At 39.3% G+C, this 25969-nt stretch overlaps 1 protein-coding gene across 6 annotated transcripts in view; it reads right to left on the bottom strand.

Annotated features, from left to right (window-relative positions):
• Nucleotides 1–25969, bottom strand: part of HMCN1 (hemicentin 1) — a 491961-nt gene that overhangs the window by 369596 nt on the left and 96396 nt on the right. For all 6 annotated transcript variants that reach the window (XR_014816519.1, XR_014816520.1, XM_021102640.2 and 3 more), the window contains exon 2: nt 15746–15816. Coding sequence is in view for 3 of the 6 variants with exons in the window: in XM_021102638.2 (XP_020958297.2) it covers nt 15746–15816 (71 nt within the window). In the remaining 3 variants the exon portion in view is untranslated. The remainder of the gene's footprint in view (nt 1–15745; nt 15817–25969) is intronic.

The following is a 25969-nucleotide window of genomic DNA, read 5'->3' as shown; positions in this document are numbered from 1 at the left end:
CTGAGTGAGACGTGTTACCTCATATCTCAAAGCTGGAGTCTCCTTGTTTGTAAAAAGGAACACTAGTATTTATCTGGGTTTGAAATGGAAGGATGACTTTGATCATGAAATCTTTTGCAGGGCACATGTTCTGTAATTGTTCACTTATGGCATAATTATTTGGTGATTATCTCTGTTAAAGGAACTCTGGAGTACAAGAGGTAGTAGCAGTAATAACAATAGCTAACATTTATCAGGCCCTTACTCTGGGCCAGACACTGACTCTGCTATTCTTGTAGCTTTTACACGTATTATGAGTTGTGTGTATTGGACTCTACCTCACTTTCTCCCCTAAATCAAATACATGCCATTCCTCCTGCAGAAGTGAAATATATGACAGATATGCATTTGTAGGTCACATGCCTATTAGGAAAACTTAAATGGAAATAAAAACGGTTTCCTTCAGCTGAATCATGTCCAATACCAAACATGAAAATCACATCTTTTATAGTTCTACCTCACATCTATGCTAACATATCATCCTTTCCCTTATTCCAGTTAATTTCTCTTTACTTTCTTAATTTTTGGATATACCCCAGTTTTTTTTTAAATTTCATATAGAAGACTTCTATAACCTAGAAATAAAAAGGATGTTTTTACATAGTAGCATCATTAGGAATACTTAAATAAAACGAATACTGAATTGGCATCAAGTATCAGCATCATCTCATCCTCTATTCGAACAGGCTCTGACTAACTGGCCACAGTGTTTCACATTCTGTGTGGGCAGTTAATTTCTAACATCAACTGTTCATAATCCACAGCAAGACATTTTTTTCCCTTAACCACAGGGCGTCTAATTATTCCTCTGTTTCAGTTAAAGAATGATTACAGCTGGACCTTACCCTGATCTTCACAACTCTATCTTGTTGCTATGTGAAGATGCTGTTTTGCATATTTTTACTTATCCTTTTCTTATTCTTTTAAGGCCTATTTTATTAAGAGACTACTCAAAGAAAAATTAAATTATGCGTGAAGCTTTTTACTTCAGGTGATCAATCATAAATGAAAACACTGTAGTTCCATGACTGTAGAAATATCTCCCTTTTTTACATTTCAAATGTTTAACTAATATGATTTTTGGTCTTTAATATTTGGATAAAACGCTTGAAAGCATATCATTACCAATACAGTTTTCTAAAAATCAACAAACTTTATAGTTACTTATAAAGAATGTGACCTGAAGCAGGACTTTGCACTCTGCATTTTTACAAAGATATTAATTCCCACAGTTCTGTGTGATTTGAATACCACTGTTGTCATTTGTCTTCCCTTTTTTTTCCCCAGAGAGAATGCTCAGATGCTTTTCAGGTTACTTCTCTGTATTCCAGATGCAAGAGGATGAAGGAAAATGAAATTAATGTTACAAATTTAATGACTTAAGTTTAGTGGGGGGTTTTCTCCCCCCTACGTTTTTCTTGGAAAATTTTAAACTGCTTTTCCTCAAGTTAATTCCCTATCTCTACAAGAAAAATAGCTGAGTCTAGCGAAAAGTTAATGGGAAATTATTTACTTCCAACTGCATTTACTTTCTTATTTTCATCCTTTTCAAAATGATTAAACTGTGAAAGGAATATGCTTAAAGGTTTCTTTTTTTAAAAACCCAGGTTAATTTTACAAGATAGCAATCCCTATCACTCTTCAGATTGGTGATTTGGGGGAGTTTAAAAATGGTAGAAGGGGAACTTAAGAGGGGTCTGAAAATTACACACAAAACAAAATTCAGTATTATACTAAAATTTTGTGAAGTCTGTGAATTTTAGTTTCTTAGAATGATTTATGAAACAATAAAATATTCTCTAAGCAAACTGAAGATAAAATATATTCTTTACGTTAAGTGTTACGAGATGATGTAGACTAGCATTTTTTCATACCTGACCCTTAACTTGAAGAAATTTTTTGCCATTGATTTAAAAAGGAATAATTCATCAGAAACTTTTTAAATAAAAACACTTTCGTGGTATCTCCAAAGCCTCTGACAGTGTCCGATTTTGAATGAAGGGAAAAAGTAAATATCTGATTTCTTCCCTGGCTGGTTGTTCTAATTAAGCATCCTCTTGGATCCCAAGACAACGTAAAAATAAATCCCATAAGATGCGGTCAGTCCAGAGGAAATCTCCAGACAAAGAGTCAGCATCTTTCATTCCAGGGAAAAAAGAAAGATTATTTTCTTGAACTGAGATAGTATATGATTCTATAGAGTGTCTCTAGCAAGTTCAATTCCAGAGGTTGGATGGGGAGAGGTCTGGGGAGGAAATCAATGGAGTGGGAATTAGAATCACCATCCTTTATCTTGAAGACAAATGGAGCGAGGAGGAGGATCCTTCAGAACAAAGGAGCAGGAGAGGCAGGAAATCAGCAAGTGCCAGTGCCAGGTCTTATTGAGAACAGAGGCATTTTCATTCTGGTCAGATTTCAAGAATACACCCTGGCTGTATTCTTGCAGAGAAAAAAAAAATGAATACAGTAAATCCCTCCCTAACATTCTCTCAGCTAGAAATCAATCTCCATTACTTGGCGGTTCTGAATCTTTGTACGTGAAGCTGATGATTAGGGTTTTAAAGTATCTTTTGTCACATCAAATAAAATTTTATCATAGTTGATATACTTTATTGTTAAATCTACATTTTTAAAAGAAGCCACCCTCATATCACATTCAATTATTCAACAGCTAAGTCCACTCAACTGCAGACACTGGCTCACCCCACCAGAGGACCAGAGGCTCCATGAGAACTACAAGACTCTTGACCTGAGAAGCTCATGGTAAAATACCAGACAAAGAAAATTTAAACTATGGCAATACAACTTCCAATTCCTATGATCCATGTACAGGCTAGAAATTCTATGTAACACTATTTTCAAAGAACGGGGATATCCAAAGCGGCCAAGAATTTGCTATATTGAGGGACAGAAAGGTAAATTGTAAATAAGTACTAAGATACTGACTGACAAGGAATGACACAGTAGAAGAGAAAGGAAATGGAGGGTTAATGAAAAAGATTATCGGAAGAAATGTAGGAGTTCCTGTCATGGCACAGTGGTTAACAAATCCGACTAGGAACCATGAGATTGTGGGTTCCATCCCTGGCCTTGCTCAGTGGGTTAAGGATCCGGCGTTGCCGTGATCTGTGGTGTAGGTTGCAGACACAGCTCGGATCCAACATTGCTGTGGCTCTGGCGTAGGCCGGCGGCTACAGCTCCGATTGGACCCCTAGCCTGAGAACCTCCATGTGCCATGAGAGCGGCCCCAGAAAAGGCAAAAAGAAAAAAAAGAAGAAGGAGAAGAAGGAGAAGAAGGAGAAGAAGGAGAAGAAGGAGAAGAAGGAGGAGAAGGAGGAGAAGGAGAAGGAGAAGGAGAAGGAGAAGGAGAAGGAGAAGAAGGAGAAGAAGGAGAAGAAGGAGAAGAAGGAGAAGAAGAAGAAGGAGAAGAAGGAGAAGAAGAAGAAGAAGAAGAAATGTAATAAAAAATAGTCAAGGATCAACTACATAAACCTATTTAGAGATTTATGAAACATTATCCAATTTAGTATGCAATTGTAAAGGAATCACAACAGAATATATATTTGGAACACCAAACTTTGAGTTTTTTTCAACCTGTGTCTCAATTATACTTATACCATATGTAATTACGAATCAAGTCAGGCACCCTACAATGAAGCTAATCAAAGTATTACATTTCAAACTCTAATTTGGACTCTGTTAATCTGTATGCAGTGGTTCATTCATTCATCAAAAAATGAGCATATTCTATGCGAGAGGCATTTTACTAGGGGATTCAGTGATGAGCTAAGTAAGGCAGACGTAGTCCTTGAGTTTGAAATCTCAACTACTTTGTGATGGAGAGAGGCAGGGAGATACGACCAAGTCTGGAAGTGGGGCAGGATTCCCTGAGGAACTGATATTCCAGGTGAATTTTGAATGTAAGATTTTAAATGAGGGCGAATTCCCATTTTGGCACTGTGGAAACGAATCCAACTAGGAACCATGAGGTTGCGGGTTCCATCCCTGGCCTTGCTCAGTGGGTTAAGGATCTGGCATTGCCATGAGCGGTGGTGTAGATCAACAACATGGCTTGGATCTGGCATTGCTGTGGCTGTGGTGTAGGCCGGCAGCTCTAGCTCCAATTTGACCCCTAGCCTGGGAACCTCCATATGCCGCAGGTGCAGCCCTAAAAAGAAAGACCAAAAAAAAAAAAAAAAAAAGATTTTAAACTAGGTTAAAGGAGCACAGGAGCATGGCAGTGAGGGCAAGATGAGGAGCAAGGACTTCCTGTGCAAGGAGAACAGCATGTGTGAAAGCTCCACGAGGGGATGGGTGAGGTTCTATGAGTGAGACATGGGGAGGTTCTATGGGAGGTGCTACTGCAGAGCTCAGGACCAAAGACCGAGAGGGGATCCAGACAGAGCTGACAGGTAGACAGGGCTCAGGTCACTAGAACCTTCGGAAGACTCTGATGAGGTGGGGGTAGGAGGTGAGTTGGGACATCAAGGGGAAATGTTCAGAGATGTATTCTTTTTTTTTGTTGTTGTTGTTGTTATTGTTGCTATCTCTTGGTTCTTGGGCCGCTCCCGCGGCATATGGAGGTTCCCAGGCTAGGGGTTGAATCGGAGCTGTAGCCACCGGCCTATGCCAGAGCCACAGCAATGCGGGATCCGAGCCGCATCTGCAACCTACACCACAGCTCACGGCAACGCCGGATCGTTAACCCACTGAGCAAGGGCAGGGACCGAACCCGCAACCTCATGGTTCCTAGTCGGATTCGTTAACCACTGCGCCACGACGGGAACTCCCAGAGATGTATTCTGAGATCATTCTGTCTGCCTGTCAGGATAGAGAGAGGCCTGGAAAATAAAAGCAAGAGTAAATGCAGGAAAATCACTGAGAAGCTTTTTTTTTGCATGAATTTAACCTAACAATATAAATAGTAATAGAGAGTAGGATGGTACCAAAAGAGATGGAGAAGAATCAATTGATAGATTAATTATTTAGAAAATTAAAAACCAAGACTTTGCTTGATGGTTTGCACAGGAGGGAAAAGACTCAGATTTTTGCTGGTATAAACAGAATTTTGTACACATCATTCACAAAGATAACAACGAGAGGACAAAGAGCAAGGATTTGGGACCAGATCTGAGGCAGTGGAAAAAGAACAGGTGTTTAACTCTCAAGAGCCACTGGGACATCCAAGAAACTGGTGTGGGGTCTATTTCTCAGAGAGAGGGAAAACACTAGAAACACATTTATGTGGGTATGGATGATTTTTCCTAAGGAGAAAATATAAAGTGAGGGGAAAATGGAGCCGGTTCCAAAACCTTCCTGATCCTAAACACTCAATGGCCAGCTGGAGAGACACGAGCTCTCTGGGAAAAGTGGGGGAAAAAAAATAAGAGAACAGGTAAGGAAAGAGAATGTCTCTAGAAGGGAGAGGCCAGTATTGCCGAGGACTACAAAAATGTTTATCTAATACGCTGACACATGAAATGTTCCCACTGCGTTTAGCAAAGCAGAGATCATGTGTTACCAGTTAGAGCTACTTTGACAGAGCTGGAGCGGGGGGACCAGATCAGCTCAGACCGACGAGTCACTAGAGAAGGGACGTGGGAAAATGATGGCAGTGAATACGGACTACTTTCTTGGCACTGAAGGAACTGGGAGAGATAAAAGTTGTTATTTGTAGAAGGATTTGATACAAACAGAGATCCATTGTTCATTCTGTTTTGCTTTTAAGGGTTTGGTGAGCTGGGATTTGTTTGGCTTTGAGGGAGACTTGAAAATACTTAAAAATAAGTGGAGGGAGTTCCCATTGAGGCTCAGCGGTAACAAACCTGGTTAACATCCATGAGGACGCAGCTTTGATCCCTGGACTTGCTCAGTGGGTTAAGGATCCAGCGTTGCAGTGAGCTGTGGCAGAGGTTACCAACAAGGCTCAGATCTGGCTTTGCTGTGGCCAGCAGCAACAGCTTCAATTTGACTCCTAGCCTGGGAACTTCCATATGCCATGGGTACGGAGCTAAAAAGACAAAAATAAAATTAAAAAAATAAATAAATGGAAACCCTTAAGCAGTTGAAAAAAACAAATTGGCACTGAGATCTTGAGAAGGCCAAGGAGTTTTGATTAAGTAGAGAATGTGAACAGGCTGGGTACCAGATGTAGGTGGATTACAAGCTTGGTATGAGGAAGCAGAGGGCTTTCATTTATATACGCCTGTGTGGGAAACAGTTCAGTGAGACGGCATGCTCAGAGCAGATTGTTGGCTGAAGTAGCCAGCAGCCTTTTACTGGGTAATGGGACAGAACTTTAAGAAGACTAGTTAAGATTTATAACTGTCACTGGAGAAATGGGAGATTTAGTTGACCGAAGAAACACGGTAGGATAGTGGGAGTATTAGGAGTCTAAGGGACATAACTCGTTATCCATTTACAGCAGAATCAACCTGCTACGTTGTGAGACTTCCACAGCACTTGGCCACCTGTAGATATAACGGAGGTCATTAGGGAATGAGGTTTTGCCTTTGGAACAGAAAAGCAATGGCCATTAAAGAAGAAGGAGTGTTTTTGAAATGACAGGAGCTAGATTGGAAGAAAGTGAAAAGGGAGAGATCTGATGGCCTGGGAGAGAGAATAAGGGGTCAGTGAACTGGTTTGTGCTGGAGGAGGATGAAGGAGCAGCTGTAAGAAGTTGCAGCCACAAGCTTTGTGGACAGATGGTTACTGCTGAAGACTGAATGCCCGAATTAGTGATCTGAGAGATGGAGTGGACTAGGGTGATAATAAGGTCCAGAGGGGATGTGTGCGGATAGAAAACTGAGACAGAGTAAAGAAAAGGTCACTGAATATAACTAGCAGATCAAAGAACTGAGAGCAGAAGTTTCTGACAGGTCATTCCTGTAAATGCTGACGTACCCCCGAATGATGACAACTCTAAAAGGGGAAAAGTAGCCAATGATCCGGGTACCAATAGCTGAAAATTAATAATGGGGAGTGGCCAAAAGATCTGTAGATGACCACAGCAGAGATCGTCCATGGAGGGCAGGATAGTAAGACAACCTTAAAAAAGCATTTTTTTTTTAATTAATGGATTTGGGAATAATGACCTCAAAGCAGCAATGAGGATAACCTATCTCCAAGTCCTGTTTTGAGAATAACATTTAAACCAATTACTCATCCTCTCTAAAAACAAAATTATACCTAACAGTCAAAATTGGTATATAGTTGACTTAAAGCACAGAATACCAAAATCACCCTAATGACAATACCACTACTGAGGGGAAAAAGATGGTGGCAGAGGAGCAGGATGGGAGGCTCATCTAAATTCATCTATCTGTAGAACTATATGCCCAGAAAATATATTGAATGCTGACTGCTGACAGAAGAACCCAGGATTTCAGGAGAGAAAGAAAAACTTCACGAAACTGGGTAGGGCAAAAGAAAGAAAAAAAAAAAAAGGAGAGGAAAGGAAAAAGCAAGCAGGTCAGGACCTGCCCCCCTGGGAGGGAGCTGGAAAAGGAAAAAAACTCCATACCCCAGGAAGCCCTCCACACCAGTGAAGAGACCAGCCAAGGAAGAATTGCAGTACACTGGAGGAGAGCACAGCGATTGGCGCAGAGCAGTTACAACGGGAATGGTCCACTAGAGTCAGTGTCACTGCCCTGCACTCCCCAGGGCACAGACAGGGGCCAGGAACTGAAACTCCAGCTTTGGAGATAAAACAGATAAAATGCTGGGGCTGGCTACATGGGGAGAAAACAGGATTGGGAGAACAGAGACAGCCTAGAGGGACGGCAGTCTAGAGGGACTACCTCTGAAGCTGTAAGCTGAGGAATCCCAGTCGGGCTTGGAGGCTATAGGGGCCACTGCTAGGGGGTGGGGGGGGAAGAAAAGGAGTGGGATCCACCCCATAGCTGTACCCCTGTGAGCACTCTCAGACTGCAAGACCCAAACTGCCCCAGCTCTAGGATCAACCCTATCGGTAGCTGCTTAGCAACAGTTGTGGAGCAGACCACAGTCCCTAAGGCTACAGAGAAAGTGGGACAAGCAGAAGAAACCCTTGGAGCAGACAAAAAGCACCAGGAAATGGCACAGTCCGTGCAACCCCAGCCTGCAGCCAGGTGGGGGAACACTGAAGAGACTGCTGTAACACTGCAGAAGGCTTAGGGGATCGCAGGAAGCCCACGGTGGGGGTGGAGAGTCCCATTTTTCCTAGGGGACATAAGGTGATTTTGGAAACAGTGCAGATGGACAGGATTCTGCAGTGGGCCCCCTGAGCAGACGGAAGCCACAATTTGTATAGGGGGCAGAGGAAGTTATTTTGCTAACAGCGGAAGAAAGATCCTGGGTCCTGGGAGTCCGCAAAGGGCTTCAGGGGCGGGCTCAGAGCTGAAATTTACCTAGGGGATGGAGAATGTTCTCTCTGAAGAAGAGTATGCAGGGAAGGGCAGGATTCCACAAGGGACCTCCTGGGCAGGCCCACAGTTGCAATCTCCCTAGAAATGGAGACAGTTACCTTGGAAACAGGGAAAGATTCTGGGAGGCTGCAAGGAACCTTCTGGGTGGGCACAGAGCCGCCATTGCCTAGCGGGCAGAAGGTGATTTTTGGAAACAGTGCAGATTGTCCTGGATTCTGCAAGGGCCCTCCCAAGCTGACAGAGAGCCACAAATTACCAAGGGGGTGGAGAAAGTTATTTCTGAAGCCTCATGGAGGGGCAGGATTCCACAAGGGGCCTCCTGGGTGGGCACAAAGCTGCGATCTCCCTACAAGGTGGAGAAAGTTACCTCAGAAACAGGAAAAGATCCTGGGATCCTCAAGGGGCCTCTTGGGCAGGTGCAGAGCCTAATCTGCCTGGGTGGGGGGAGAAACATATCTCCGAAGCAGCGCGAAGGATCCTACAAATCTTCAACGGGCCTTCTAGGCAGGTGGAGAGCTGCGAAAAGCCCATTGAACTAGTGAAGCTATTTCAGAAACAGTGCAAAAGGTTCTGGGAGTCGCAAATGGCCTAGTGGGTGGGTAAAGAGCTTCAGCCTGCAGAGGGGACAGAGAAAGTGAACTTGGAAACAGCACAAAGGATCCTGAGAGGTGCAAGAGGCCAGGTGGGCAGGTGCAAAGCCCTAAAAGGCCCACTGAAGGGGCAAAATGAACCTGGAAACAACAGACACAGCCTGGGAGACACCAACAGCCCAGCGGATTGGTAAAGTGATCATGGGAATAGCAGAAGCTCTGTGACCCCTGGCAACAATCAAGAAGGGGACCCCAGAAGCAGTATACATTGCATGGCTAGCCAAAAGAGCTGAAAAGGACCTGCTGGCACATGTTTTTACTTCACAATGGTTACAAGAAGCACTCTGCCATCAGCCAGGTAGCAGTAGTGATTGCCAGAAAGGTGCAGGCCTTGTAGCTACAGAGAAAGCATCTTAGCAACAGCTAGGAATCAGCCCCTGCCTCTCGGGGCTACAGACAATGTCCCCTAGGGTGACTGCCCCCTTACCCCCAGCTACAGAGAGCAGTCCCTAGAGCCTCCCTGATGAAGGAAGGGACTGCCGGATCAACTGCTGATGTTGCCAATTACAGGAAAACATCCTGAGAGCTACCTGGAATCAGGAGGAGTCACAGGAGCCAGCCCTGACCCACACTCCCCGCCAGAAAAGCAATCCTGTGAACTGTAAACCACTGCCAACACCCACAAGGACCCCAGTCCTAACAGCCACCCAGCTTCAAGGGAGGTAGCGTAATACCACTGCTCCCATCATGTGCTCTAGGTACACATGACCTACTTTACTCAGAACTCCAAAACGAGGTACCGGTTGCTGCATCTACATACTGGTCATCAAGTGGAGAATAAATATACAAAGTTAGACACTATGAAACAACAAAGAAATAACTTCCAGACAAAAAAAAAAAAAAAAAAAAAAAGACAAAAACAACTTAATGAAGAGGAGATAGTAACCTACCTGAAAAGGAATTCAGAGTGATGACAGAAAGGTGATACAAGACCTTGGGGGAAAAAAAAAGGAGACACAGATAGAAGAGTTACAAGAGATGTTTAACGAAGAGCTAGAAAACCTAAAAAACAAGCAAACTAAGATGGATAGCACAATATCTGAAATGAAGAATAGACTAGGAGGAATCAACAGCAGGATAAAAGAGGCAGAAGAATGAATAAGTGATGTGGAAGATGGAGTGGTGGCAATCACTGCCACAGAATACGATTAAGAAAAAAGAATGAAAAGAACTGAGGAGAGACTAAGAGAACTCCGGGACAACATTAAAATTACCAACATTCACATCATAGGGGTTCCAGAAGGAGAAGAGAAAGGGCCATAGAAAACTTCCCCAATATGGGAAAGGAAGCACAGAGAATTCCACAGAGGATAAACCCAAAGAGAAATGCAGAAAGACACATACTAATCAAACTGACAAAATTAAATACAAATAAAAAATATTAAAAGCCACAAGGGAAAAGCAGCAAATAATATACAAAGGAACATCCATAAAGATAACAGCTGATCTTTCAGTGAGACTCTACAAGCTAGAAGGGAAGTGACAAGATATATTTAGGGTAATGAAGGGGAGGAACCTAGAACCAAGAATACTATATCCAGCAAGACTCTCATTCAGATTTGATGGAAAGATCAAAAGCTTTTCAGACAATCAAAAGCTAAAAAAATTCAGCACCTCCAAGTTAGCTCTACAACTACTAAAGGAAGTTCTCTAAGCAGAAAAGAAAAAGCCACAATTAGAAACAAGAAAGTTTCAAATGAGAAAACTCATTGGTAAAGACAAAGATAATATAAAGGTTGGGAGTTTCCGTCATGGCTCAGGGGTTAACAAATCCGACTAGGAACCATGAGGTTGCAGGTTCAATCCCTGGCCTTGCTCAGTGGGTTAAGGATCCAGCACTGCCATGAGATGTCGTGTAGGTTGCAGACGTGGCTGGGATCCTGTGTTGCTGTGGCTCTGACATAGGCCGGCAGCTACAGCTCCATTTAGACCCCTAGCCTAGGAACCTCCACATGCCATGGGAGTGGCCCTAGAAAAGGCAAAAAGACAAAAAAAAAAGGAAAAAAAGATAATATAAATGTAGAAAATCAGCCATTGACAAATATGATATCAAAACTAGCAAGCATGAGAAGAGGAGAAAGACAATGCAGAACACTGAAAATGCATTTGAAAATAAGAGAACTGCAACCCAATACAATTCTGCACACACATAGATGGTCATATCCAAATCTAATGGGAACCAAAAACTATAATAAACACACACATAAGAATGAAAAAGCAATCCAACACAACACTGAAGATAGTCAACAGATGAAGAGAAGACAACAAAAGGGAAGAAAAAAAAAAGACCCAAAGTAACAATCCAAAGCAATTAACAAAATGGCAATAAATACACACTTATCCATAATTATACTGAATGTAAATGGATTAAATGTTCCAACCAAAAGACACAGACTGGATGAGTGCATATGAAAATAAGACCCATATATATGCTATTTACAAGAGAACCACTTCAGACCCAAAGTGAAGGGATGGAAGAAGATATTACATGCTAATGGAAGTCAAAGGAAAGCAGGAGTAGCAATGCCCATATTCGACAAAATAAACTTTAAAATAAAGAAAATCAGGAGTTCCCGTCGTGGCGCAGTGGTTAACGAATCCGACTAGGAACCATGAGGTTGCGGGTTCGATCCCTGCCCTTGCTCAGTGGGTTAACGATCCGGCGTTGCCGTGAGCTGTGGTGTAGGTTGCAGACACGGCTCAGATCCCACGTTGCTGTGGCTCTGGCGTAGGCCGGTGGCTACAGCTCCGATTCAACCCCTAGCCTGGGAACATCCATATGCCGCGGGAGCGGCCCAAGAAATAGCAACAACAACAACAACAAAAGACAAAAAGACAAAAAGACAAAAGACAAAAGAAAATCACAAGAGACAAAGAAGGACACTACATAATGATCAAAGGATCAATCCAAGAAGAAGACATAACAATTGTAAATATATGTGCACCTAACATAGGAGTACCTCATATAAGGCAACTGCTGACAGCTATAAAAGGAGAAATGGACAACACAATAATAGTGGGGGTCTCTAACACCCCACTTATATCAAGGGAAAGATGAACCAGACAGAGAATCAACAAGGAAACACAGGCCTGAAATGACACCCTAGACCAGATAGATTTAACTGCTATTTACAGAACTTTCCATCTCAAAGAAGCAGAATATACATTCTTCTCAAGTGTACAATGAACACTCTCCAAGGCAGATCATGTCTTGGGCCACAGATCAATCCTTGGTAAATTTTAAAAAGTTGAAATTATCCCATGCATTTTCTCCAACCAGGATACTATGAGACAAGAAATCAAGTGTAAGAGAAAAAGCAAAAACCATAAACTCCTGGAATCTAAACAATATGCTACCAATGGATCACTGAAGGAATCAAAAAGGAAATAAAAAGATACTTAGACACAAATGGCAATGAAGATACAACAAACCAAAACATATGGGACACAGCAAAAGCAGTTCTGAGAGGGAAGTTTATAGCAATACAATCTTATCTCAGGAAAGAAGAAAAAGCTCAAATAAACAACACAAGAGACCCTGAATAGACAAAGCAATACTGAAAAAGAAAAACAAAAGTGGAGAAATCAAGCTTCCTGACTTCAGACAATACTACAAAGTTACAGTTATCAAAACAACATGGTGGTCGCACAAAAACAGAAATATAGATCAATGGAACAGGATAGAAAGCCCAAAAATAAACCCAAGCACCTATGGTCAACTAAAAACAAAGGAGTCAAGTAGAAGAATGAAAATAGGTAACAAATGCTGGAGGGGGTGTGGAGAAAAGGGAACCCTCCTGCACTGCTGGTGGGAATGTAAGCTGGTACAACCACTACGGAGAACAGTATGGAGGTACCTTAGAAATCTATTTATAGAACTACCATATGACCCAACAATCCCACTCTTGGGCATATATCCAGATGAAACTTTCCTTAAAAATGAAACATGCACCTGCATGTTCATTGCAGCACTATTCACAATAGCCAAGATTTGGAAACAACCCAAATGTCCACTGACAGATGATTGGATTAGGAAGATGTCGTGTGTGTGTGTGTGTGTGTGTGTGTGTGTGTGTGTGTGTACATACACACACGCACAATGGAATACTACTCAGCCATAAAAAACAAAATAATGCCATTTGCAGCAACATGGATGGAACTAGACACTCTCATACTGAGTGAAGTAAGTCAGAAAGAGAAAGACAAATACCATATGATATCACTTATATCTGGAATCTAATATACGGCACAAATGAACATTTCCACAGAAAAGAAAAATCATGGACTTGGAGAATCAACTTGTGGTTGCTGAGGGGGAGGGAGTGGGGTGGATTGGGAGCTTGGGGTTAATAGGATGCAAACTATTGCCTTTGGAACGGATTAGCAGTGAGATCCCTCCCTGTAGCGCTGGGAACTATGTCTAGTCACTTGTGATGGAGCATGATAATGTGCGAAAATAGAATGTGTACATGTATGTGAAACTGGGTCACCATGCTGTACAGTATGAAAAAAAATTATTGGGGAAATAACAATTTAAAAAAAAAAAGAAAAAGATAAAGAACACTAATACCACACACAAAAGTAAACTAAAAATGGATTAAAGACCTAAATATAAGGCCAGATACTGTAAAACTCCACAGGAAAACATGGGCAGAATGCTCTTTGACATAAATCACAGCAACATCTTGTTTGATTCACCTCCTAGAATAATGACAATAAAGACATAAATAAACCAATGGGATCTATTCAAACTCAAAAGTGTTTGCACAGCAAAGGAAACCATTAAAAAAAATGAAAAGACAACCCACAGAATGGGAGAAAATCTTCGCAAACAATGCAACCAACAAGGGCCTAATCTCCAAAAATATAAAACAACTCATGCAACTCAACAACAACCGAAAAATAACAACCCAATTGAAAAATGGGAAGAAGACCTAAATAGACATTCCTCCAAAGAAGATATATGGATGGCCAAACAAGCACATGAAAAAATGTTCAGTATCACTAATTATTAGAGAAATGCAAATCAAAACTACAATGAGCTACCACCTCACACCAGTCAGAATGGCCATCATTAACAAGTCAACAAATAACAAATACTACAGAGGATGTAAAGAAAATGGTACCCTCCTGCACTGTTGGTGGAAATGCAAATTGGTACAAGCATTATGGAAAACAGTATGGAGGTACCTGAGAAAACTAAATATAGAACTACCATATGATCCAGCAATTCCACTGCTGGGATATATCTGGACCAAACTTTCATTGAAAAAGATACATGCATCCCTATGTTCACTGTAGCACTATTCACAATAGCCAAGCCCTGGAAACACCCAAGTGTCCATCAACAAACGAATGGATTAAGATATGGTACATACATACAATGGAATATTAGTCATTAAAAAGAACAAAATAATGCCATTTGCAGCAACATGGATCAATTTACAGACTCTCATACTAAGTGAAGAAAGCCAGAAAGAAAAAGACAAATACCATAGGATATACTTATTTGTGGAATCTAAAATATGGCAGAGATGATTCTATCTACAAAAGAGAAACAGATCACAGACAAGGAGAGCAGACTTGTGGTTCCCAGTGGGGAAGAAATAGGGAGTGGGATGGACGGGCCGTTTGGGGTTTTGGATGCAAACTCTCCTGTTTGGAATGGATGGGCAATGGGCCCTATTGTATAACACAGGGAACTGTGTGTGATTGGGTCACTTTGCCATACAAGGAAATTGAAGAAACACTGTAAATCGACTATATTTTAATAAAATAAAGTTGTTAAATTGAGCATCTAACTTAGAGAGACAGATAGTTATGTGTAAAGTATTTATTGTGCTGTATGTCTTCTTTATTGCACTAAAGTTTCATTTTTAGTAAAATAATAATAATAATACCATTACTATTATGAGGAAAGAGTTAACCTCTCCTTTGATTCTCAATGAAATGAGGAATCTAGAACAGGGGTCAGTCAACTTTTCTCTAAGGGATCATATAGTAAATACTTTAGGCTTTGAAGACCAGTCTGTCACAACTACAGAGTTTTGCCATTGTTGCATTGAAGTTGCCACAGACAATGCATAAGTGGAGGTGATATTTTGCGATATTTTGAACCCAAGCTTTTCCACGCCCATATCCTCATCCAAGTCAGAAAAAGCAGTGGTATTAGAATTTAAAAACCAGGGAGTTCCCGTCGTGGCGCAGTGGTTAATGAATCCGACTAGGAACCATGAGGTTGCGGGTTCGATCCCTGCCCTTGCTCAGTGGGTTAACGATCTGGCGTTGCCGTGAGCTGTGGTGTAGGTCGCAGATCCCGAGCTCGGATCCCGAATTGCTGTGGCTCTGGCGTAGGCGAGCGGCTACAGCTCCGATTCAATCCCTAGCCTGGGAACCTCCATATGCCACGGGAGCGGCCCAAAGAAATAGCAAAAAGGCAAAAAAAAAAAAAAAAAAGAAGATCTACAGATTGCCAACAGGCACATGAAAAAAATCCTCAACAGCACTAATTATTAGAGAAATGCAAATCAAAAAAAAAAAAAGAATTTAAAAACCAATCATTACTTTCAGATTTAAAAATAAAGAACATCAGCCAAAAGTTCATATTTTTCCTTTCTCCTAAAAGAAATAAAATTGAGCACAACCACTCACCTGAACATACAGTTCTCTGAGTTCATACTGAAATTTCTTGGGGTCCGTGGTAACTGTTACTGGGCCAATTTCTGCGGAGATAAAAATGACATAGGTCAGTAAAGTGTGATCAACAGCATTCAAGACTTTAAAGTTCTATCTGCAAATGTCTTTTCAGTGTGCACTGCATGGTTATTTATAATTAGAAATAGTCAAGAAAACAACCAAGACTGTTTTTCAATATATAGCTACCAAAGAATAACTTAAAATTTGCTGTCAATTATGCATATCAACAAGAGTGCATTTTTAGCATTGGGAAATGCAAAGGGTTAGTCAAAAACGTCAGAGACCCCAGTTTCAGTCCCTTTTTACTCTCCCTAGTCAATGAATATTCACTGAGCACCTACTTTGCTGTTGACCTCTAAATGAATCACATATTCACCTTTTAATTCTGCTTTCTCAATTCCAAGTTATAAATTTGTCTGCAACTTTTGTGTAAGTCCGAATTAGTTCAAAATTTAAAAATTGATACTAAACAGAAAGAAAAGAAAAGCCCTTCACTGTCTATCTCATGAGCTTTCTGAGAACATGCAGAAGCACAGATACGAGGCCACTAATAGCTCAGGAAACAGTCTCTATCACTTCCTCCCCCATGGCTGGGGCTGCTGTCCATCGCTACCACCAGTCCCTTAAGCTGGCTTTGCACCTTAATTACCTTTGGGGTCACTAACACGCTCATGATTGCCCTAGTGAACTATACAAACCGCTGTTTCAAGTGGAAACAGATTTGGGGGGGGGCATTCCTTGGAAAACCAAGACCTAAGTCAGGTGAAGAGAAGGAGCCCAGATACCAGTGTGGGTTAAATGGAAGGAAGGAAGGACGGGAAAGGGGGAGGGAGGAAGGTAGGTAGGTAGGAAGGAAGGAAGAAAAGGAAGAAGGAAGGAAAGGGAGAGAAGGAAAGAAAGAGGTAGATATATATGGCATATTTATAGCAAACATTTTAATCTGCAAGGATCATTTCCTTAAAAAATAAAAAGACCTTTAAAATAGACAAGCAGAAACTGGCCTTTTCCTTTCCCCAGGAAACATCCATATATTTAAGTAATGGTATAAAAATTCATGTGGGTATCATATGTAAAGACATATCTTAAACTCCCAGGGTGGGCGAAAATTTTTCCATTTTATCTAATGAAGATAACAACACAAAATTATAAAAATACTTAACATTTAGGTTTTATGAGACATTATCTAGCTTTAAATGCATACTGCTACAAAAGGACTTTATGACTTCAGAGGACAATAACTAGCCAGGTCTTCTATAATGTGCTAAATGTAATATAAAAACAGGCTGTAGAATTTTAGAAATAAATGAGGTAAACTGGAAAAGAAGCACCATATGCCTGCCATAACCCGTGTAATTTTTCTTAGAAATTGAATGAAAAAAATGTCTCCATCTTTCACCGCAGATTAGACACCTTGCAGTATGCAAAAGGAATGGAGAGGCAATTGGAGAAACTGAGTGAAAATGCAAACATCTGCATTCCATACAGAGCAGAACAGTCATTAGCTGTGTAAAAGTCATGTCCTAAGTATATGGAAAATCAGAGAAGCCTACTCCCCCTCAAGACTAAACAAAAGCATACTTTGCAAAGGAATGCAAAACAGCAAAGAATATGCCAGGCAGTTACTCTTTGACATAAAGTGTCAACAGCATTTTGTCAAGTCAAGCTTCTATGTTTCTGCATGGTATTATGTTGAAATAGTTCTAGAATTCAAAACTCAAGAAGTAGAAGTGAAAACAAAGAATACTAGAAAAAAACAATTAGATAAAAATAAAAAGTAGAGACATGAGAGAACATTCCCTATAATTATTAATATAGCCCTGGATATATGTCTGCTCTTCAAGAACAGAAATCAAGGCATGCAATTAAAATAGAACTGATTAGCCTTCATCTAGGTATCAAGAGACTCAAATATCCACCTGTTTTCAACACAGATAAGAAATATCTTCTGAAGTTCATTAATACACACTCTTGCAAATCACACTGGACGGCTGAGATAAATATTTTATCAGTTATGAGAAATACTCAGGAGAGGTAAAGGCTTGCCTAGCTGCCATATCCTTCCAGCTGTATGTAAGCAGCATTTCCAACTCTTTAGAATTGAATGATATGACTATATGGCAAAATCAGGTTTCAGGACTTGAGTCCATTCCAGTTTTTTTTTTTTTTCCTTCATTTAATACAGCCCTACACCAGCTGTGTCATGAGCAATTTCCTCTTCTCTTTCTTTTTGCTCATATTAGTTTCATCCCCTGCCAAGCCTTTGATGACATTCAACAGGTACAACTTTGTCTCCTCTTCCTGCCTGAACATGGTCCTGGACTGCTTATAGAATTCAACAGGAACTTTCAAGGCAATCCAGGCCCTCTCTTCTATTAATCTAATCTTCAAACTTCATCACCCTGTGATGAAGCTACTGTTCTTAGCATGAAGCTACTCTTCTTCCTCATCACTTCCACGGCCATGGCCAAATCTTCTGTCTCTCCTTACACCTCTCATTCTTTAAAGTCCAATTTAACCCTCTCTCCTTGAATGGTTTTGTCTCTTGTCCAACTGACTTTAATGTTATTTGATGGTGTTTGTAAAATACATGAGCAAAATGAAGGTGCATAACATTTAACAGAATGCAGAGATCACGTCCCATTTCATTAAATTAATTTTTATCTAGTTGTTTACCAAAATACCCCCTGCCAAAAAATAATGATCAATCTCCAAATCAGAATCCTCAAACTAGATGGGACATTACAAATCATTTGGTCCAATACCCTCATCTATAACCAAGAAAACCTGAGGCTCAGAGAAGATGAAACTGAAAAACTTTGGTGATGAAGAGGTTAAGAAGTCTGAAAATACTGTCTATACTGAGCAACCACCACAGCTCATTAACATTTCGTCTTTTCTAAGATTTCCATTCTGTCAATGATTATATCACTGCCTGTGGTCCATGAGCAGGACAGCCCATGTTCAGAGTGCCTAATGCGATGCACACAGAATTCTTTATTGTCACATGCCTGGATATTATCTTTAACAGAACAAAGACGATGATCTCTCTTGCCGAACAGATACTGTAATTAAACATAAAAGAAATCACAAAAGAAAATTCCTTCTCAAATCTATTTAACAAATATATATTGAGCACCTACTATATATGGTTGCCTCTGGTACCATAAAGATGAACACACATGAATCCTGCCTTCAAAGTCTTGATGGGTATAGTGGGAAAAAAATCAAACTATGTATGTAATTACAATACAATACAGTAAATGCAGAAATAGAAGTACAGAAAAGATAGTGTGGAAACACTCATTAACATAGAAAAGAACTTTTTCCAGAATGAACCAAGGGGATTTCAAAAAGGAAATGAAAATTTAGGATTTCAAATTAGAGAAAACAAGGACTTCTTTAATGCTAATTTGTTTTTAAATGCTATATATTAAGTTTTAAAGGCAATTTTGTATTTTATCAAATTGCTGTTATTACCTAGAACAATATTTTCAAGCATGTTTTATAATTCACAATACTTTGTAACATACAATGGCTCCCTTTGAGCCTCACAACCTCCTGGAAAAGTTAGAACACATATAATTATACAAATAACCAAAGGTTATAAGGTGACAAGCCAGAATCACCCATTCCCTTTGAAGGTTACCACAATACTGTATGCCTGTGACATGATGGCATCTGCCACATGGTGCTGTGATTGCTAGTGTTTTTTTTTGTCACCCTCATTTGACTGCTGGTCCAATGCGATGGACTGTCTCAATATGCCAGTGGTAGACTCTCAATAAATGTTTGAAGACAGGAAGAAGAGAGAGAAGTGGAAAAAAAAGAATAAAGGTTAAGCCCCGGGCTTCAGATCCTTTATTCTGTGCTCTTTTCATTACACCATACAAAACCTCCATGCCATAGCTAAAGACCAGGCTACAAGATCTGTATGATGACACTGACTAGTCAACTGAGAAAGTCTTCAGTTTCCTCTTTTAACCAAAAGGTTCTGTTCTTTAATCAAGTCCTTGATGCAAATAATCCACAGGTACAATTTTCCACATATAGACTTACCTTAAGCAAAAGAAACATTAACATGTGTTAATAATAATACATGTTAGTAAATAACATGCACTATTAAAAGATATAAGAAATGTCATGCTTCTGAACACCATTTGAGATTTAAAACAGTAACTGCTGAAACTCTCAAAAACTCTTTCCTCTTCTCATTAATTTTGTTATTTCCCGTTTCCTAGAGATTTATCAGATGGGTTGGATTAATTTCCAACATTTCAGCCATTGTTCTCGTAATCTGAGTTGCCGGATTGAATTTGAGAAAATAATGGAAAGAAGTTCACAAGGCAGTATTTTCTTTCACTGCTTCACTTGGCAAGATCGATATCCAGCTCCTCGCTTCCTTTTCCCTTTCCACCAACCAATTTCTGCTCCTTTTAACGTGTCTTTCCTTGGTAATAAGACGAATATTTAGCACTGCTTGCTGGGGTCCCAGCACTGCCTATGAATGACTTGATAACAATGTTTACAATTTCTTTGCTTTCAAAAAAAATTTTAGTTGTTGGCATTATGTTTATAGTTATACATAAATACATGAAAAGTTAAAATGAGAACCTCTAAGCTGCGTTATAAATTAATCATTATTTGCGAAGCATTCTAACCAAAGAAATATATAAATCACAGAGCCTGCTTTAAAATGAAATTAAATTTAATAATAGCAAGCTATGAAAAGCTAAAAAGTCTAATCTAGCATCAGAGAAGGGCAAAGTGATAGAGATGCAGAGGGACAGCGAATTTTTTTCAGTGTACAGAAAGGATAGAGACACCTGAGTTCTAGGGAAAAACCCAGTGAAGGCATTAGTGAGAAGATGTGGTATGAGATGGGACTTGAAGAGAACAGTGGAGTAACAGAGGGTGCCATCAGAGCAAAGAAATTCCAGGCATCAGGACATGGCCTCTTCAAAAGAAAAACATACGCAGAACATTGTTGGACATAAAAGACAGCAACATCTTGTTTGATTCTCCTCCTAGAATAATGACAATAAAGACACAAATAAACCAATGGGATCTATTCAAACTCAAAAGTGTTTGCACAGCAAAAAAAACCATTTAAAAAAATGAAAAGGCAACCCACAGAATGGGAGAAAATCTTCGCAAACAATGCAGCCAACAAGGGCCTAATCTCCAAAAATATAAAACAATTCATGCAACTCAACAACAACCAAAAAATAACAACCCAATTGAAAAATGGGAAGAAGACCTAAATAGACATTCCTCCAAAGAAGACATATGGATGGCCAAACAAGCACATGAAAAAATGCTCAACATCACTAATTATTAGAGAAATGCAAATCAAAACTACAATGAGCTACCACCTCACACCAGTCAGAATGGCCATCATTAACAAGTCAACAAATAACAAATGCTACAGAGGATGTAAAGAAAATGGTACCCTCCTGCACTGTTGGTGGAAATGCAAATTGGTACAAGCATTATGGAAAACAGTATGGAGGTACCTGAGAAAACTAAATATAGAACTACCATATGATCCAGCAATTCCACTGCTGGGCATATATCTGGACCAAACTTTCATTGAAAAAGATACATGCATCCCTATGTTCACTGCAGCACTATTCACAATATCCAAAACATGGAAACAACCTAAATGTCTGTCAACAAATGAACGGATTAAGATATGGTGCATATATACAATGGAATATTACTCAACCATAAAAAAGATAAACTAATGCCATTTGCAGCAACATGGATTGATTTACAGACTCTCATACTAAGTGAAAGTTAAGCCAGAAAAAAAAAGACAAATACCATAGGATATACTTATTTGTGGAATCTAAAATATGTTACAGATGATCCTATCTTAAAAACAAAACAAAACAAAAAAACAACAAAGAAAAAAACAAAGCAGAAGCAGATCATGGCCAAGAAGAGCAGATTTGGAGTTCCCAAGGGGGAAAGGGGAGGGAGGATGGGCATTTTGGGGGATTTTTGGAGACAAACTGTTGTATTTGGAATGGATGGGCAATGGGATCCCAGTGTACAGCACAGTGAAATGTGTGTGATTGGGTCACTTCGTTGTATAACAGAACTTTATGAAACATTGAAAATCAACCATACTTCAATAATAATAATTAATTAATAATGAATATTCACATTTCCTGCCATTTTAGTTGGAATAAAAGTCAACAGAAAAAAAAAGGCCTTCCATGAGCAGAATCTCAACATGTCCCACTTTCTAAAAATTCTACTCTCAGTCAATTTAACACAAAAATGTATTCTATGTGCAAAGATGCTAAAATGATTATATACTTATTCAAAATATTGAGATTGTTTAAATGGAAAAATAATAAATTATGTTTCTTGCTTTGGGATGCTACAGAAAACCCAGATTAATAACTATGTTTACTTTTTACTGTTTTCAATTTAATCTACCATACACTCTTTCCAGATTTCTCTCCTTATTAAACTATAATGCTGCTGTCCAGTACCCTTTTTCAGTGATTTGCATCTAAGCCACAAAAACAGAACTGTTTCCTGATTTTGAACTGAGCTAATGGCTAAGTACATTTCAGGACTCATTTAACTGAGTATATGCCTACTCACATTACAACAGGTAATTTTCAAGAGCACTTAAAGGTCCTTAATGATTGTTTTGACAAGAAGTGATGTCCTTGGTGTGTTTAATAAGATCAGAGTCAATGATGAATTCATGCACAGCATGTTATCTAATGCTGATTGCATAGCATTTTGCTCCAAAGAGATTATTCATTTAACAATGAGTTGTCTGATAACCTTAAACCCATGCACTTGGCAAAATTGTAGATAATATGTGTATAGCACAAGGGTCATTTCACTCGCACTGCGAACAGGATATAGAAAAAAATCATGAACATGAATTCAGCAATGTTTCACAGCTGTTTAGAACAGGAAGCACAGAAGAATGCCTTAATAAATGACACAAGACTTTGAGGTATACTGAGTAGGATGTTATTGCTTAGACTGGACTTTGGCCAGGGCTCTAGCAAGCACTCTTGCAAAAACATCCGTGGGATTTTAAATGGCCAACAACATTCAGACTCCCAGTTTCACCTGTAATCCTAACTATAAAAGACATTTTAACATCAAAATGTATCCAAGAATTGATAAGGTATACTCAGAGAGATAATTAAAAATATAGTTTGTCATGAGATTTTTTACTAGAGTATAGCTGATTTACAGTGTTGTGTCAATTTCTGCTGTACAGCATAGTGATCCAGTCATACACATATACACATTCTTTTTCTCATATTATCTTCCATCATGGTCTATCCCAAGGGACTGGATATAGTTCCCTGTGCTACACAGTAGGACCTCATGCTATTTAATAAAATTTAATTAACAAGCTTGTCAATTAAAAATAAGAAGAAAATTAATACTATGTACAAGAGCATTTGAAAATTTAAATAATGATATTCTTACAAGAAATGTGCTTTAAATTTTAAGAGGAAAAATATAATTTATTTCAAAATTGTAATTGTTCTCATAGACAATTCTTTAGCATTCATGGCCTTCCAAATAAATCTATATATCAAGGAGAGAAAAATAAAACTATAAACAAAGCAATAAAATGTTTTTGGAGAAGAAAAAAAAGTTTGCAGGCCCTGAAAAAAGAATCATTAATATTGTTGAAATTTCCACATTAGGAGAATAGACTTAACTTCAGCCCTGATTGTTTCCACAACTAAACAAATTCATGCAGTCCTTTGATCATGTTTTCAGGAAAAATATAATTCAGTGCTCCAAAATCATATTGGTGAAGCGAAAACTTTATTTGCAAACAATGAGAATCACAGACAAGGCAAAAATATGATAGATGCTTTTATGTGTCTATATGTTATAATATGTGTATTATTTCCCTAAATACTTGCATTCACTCATTCATTCATTCTCTAAAAAAAACAGGCCCTATATCCTTAAGGTTGGCTCTAATTGGCAGGAGACAGCAAATATATTTAAAGAGCGAGGCCTTTGTATCAGAGAATCAGAAATATCTTGGCTTATTAAGATAAACTAAGAGGTGGCTGAATGGACTTATGACCAGTTCAGGTGTACAAGGCCATACTCTCCAAAAGGCCCCTGTCTTGAGGTTTAATGCTTTGCAGTCAGTCTTGAAATAATTTTACCTGAGTCTGCGTTTTGTAGAGCAAAGTTCAATGGGAAGATGCAATATGCACTCCAAGCTTGAAGCCTTTTCTCACACGTGGTCCTGTCTGCCAGCATCTACAAGGGACTGGTACTCAGCCACCTGCTCTCACATCCCCAATCCTTGCTTCTGCTGCCTGTCTCTATCTGCCATCTGCCCAAGATGGGGAGAGTTGGGATGAGGGCATGTGAGTGCTGGCCAAGCTAGAGGCCAAGTTTAAGCCTCTCAGCTGGGACAAGCCTTTTAATGCAGTCCCAATACACTCCCAATCCATGTACCAAGCACTTCCCAGGGACCAGCAAGATTTAAAGATCCCTGGAGGTCATCTGTCTGCCAAGGGTTGAGGCAGTAGGGCCAAGGACAGAGGAGATGTCTGGTTCAACTTCACTAGACCCTGTTCCTGGCCTGAGCACAGTGCTTGGGTCCCACTGGCAGGAAGGGAAACCTGGCAGGTGGGAACTGAGAGGTCAGCGTGGACCTGCACTTGACCTACAGGTATCCCGGGACTCGGGGGCACTCCTTCACAAGCGCCATGCCAGGAGGATCTTCTCTCCTCCTTGCAGTCCTCTGAGGTCTAGCTTAAGCTATTAGCATGAATTTTACCACCCAACTTTATTTTGTGTAATCAAAGCATTTGAATGGTATGAGGACCTGACAAAATTATACAATCTGTATTTCATGGCTGATGCCAGATGGTGCCTCCAGCTGTCCAGAAGAGACACACAAGCCCGATTTAGCAAGGTTGAAGGAGGAACCATTCATTTATAATCCTAGCAACAGTATGAATGTTTCAGATTTATCATGACATTGAATTAAGTAGTACTCCTTTTTGAAAAATGTAAAAGATGTTTTAAATGAAAAAACATCATTTTTATAAAAAAAGAAAGCTAACTGTAAAATATGTACATTCTGGCAAGCTAAATTATGGATTTACTATGTTAAAAAAATCTCAAAAAGAAATTTTTTTGCTTGTATGTGGTTTAGAATACTTAACAAAAATATTCTTAATTCTGAACAGCACATGGGCAATCATATCAATGAGAACTGCGGAAAAAACATAAATAGGATATCACGAGCATGAACAATTAAGAAGACAGAAGTGCTGATATACAAATAAATATATAAGAACTGGAAAAGAATAACTATATATGAACTATCATCTGAACACAAGGTGCATAAACTAAGATTACCCATTTAAAAAAATATTTAACTCTAATTCATATTTTACAGTTTATAGTAGAATAAGTTCCAAAGGGTTAAATGATTCAATATAAACATTATAATTATTTTAAATGAATCTGAGTTAGAATATATACCAGCTATACAGAAGAATAACATTCTCATTTTCAAAGTAATAAAAGAAATCACAAAGGGAAATACTGACAAATATGAATATGTAAAAATCAACTAAAAATTAAAATCTAAAAAAGGACCGGGAGTTCCTGCTGTGATGCAACAGGATTGGTGGCACCTCTACAGTGCCAGGACACAGGTTCGATCCTTGGCTGGCCCAGGCATTGCCAGGGCTACACTGTAGGTCACAACTGTGGCTCCGATCTGATCCCCTGGCCCAGGAACTCCATAAGCTGCTGGGAGATCAAAAAGGAAAAAGTAAAAAAATAAATAAATAAAATAAAAAGGCAAGGTTTGGCAACATTTATGTCATCAATTAAAATAAATTCTATGCTATCCAAAGGGATCAAATTTTTACAAAAAAAAAAAGTACAGTTACTACACTACAATGAAAGGAAAATTCATTAAAAAAAAGGATAACAAAAAAAGGCCAGAAGCAAATGCTCATATTTAAGTATAGTGAAAGAGATGTAAACTGCAGCAAATTTGAAATATCTTTTAAGAAAGAAAATTATTTTAATATTTTCACTCAAGCCAGTGTCATAATAAACCCAGAATATTTGCACTATTGTTAAGATTATAAATGGTTACAACTTCTATGAAATGCACTGTGTATGATATGATCATAG

The sequence above is a fragment of the Sus scrofa genome, chromosome 9 (assembly GCF_054392235.1).
Source record: "Sus scrofa isolate SSC_HxYL_T2T_F1_AM1 chromosome 9, Sscrofa_HxYL_maternal_Yorkshire_Landrace_v2.0, whole genome shotgun sequence".
NCBI classification, from domain to species: domain Eukaryota; kingdom Metazoa; phylum Chordata; class Mammalia; order Artiodactyla; family Suidae; genus Sus; species Sus scrofa.
The sequence above is the reverse complement of the archived record's forward strand: the minus strand, read 5'-3'. Positions and strand labels throughout refer to the sequence as shown.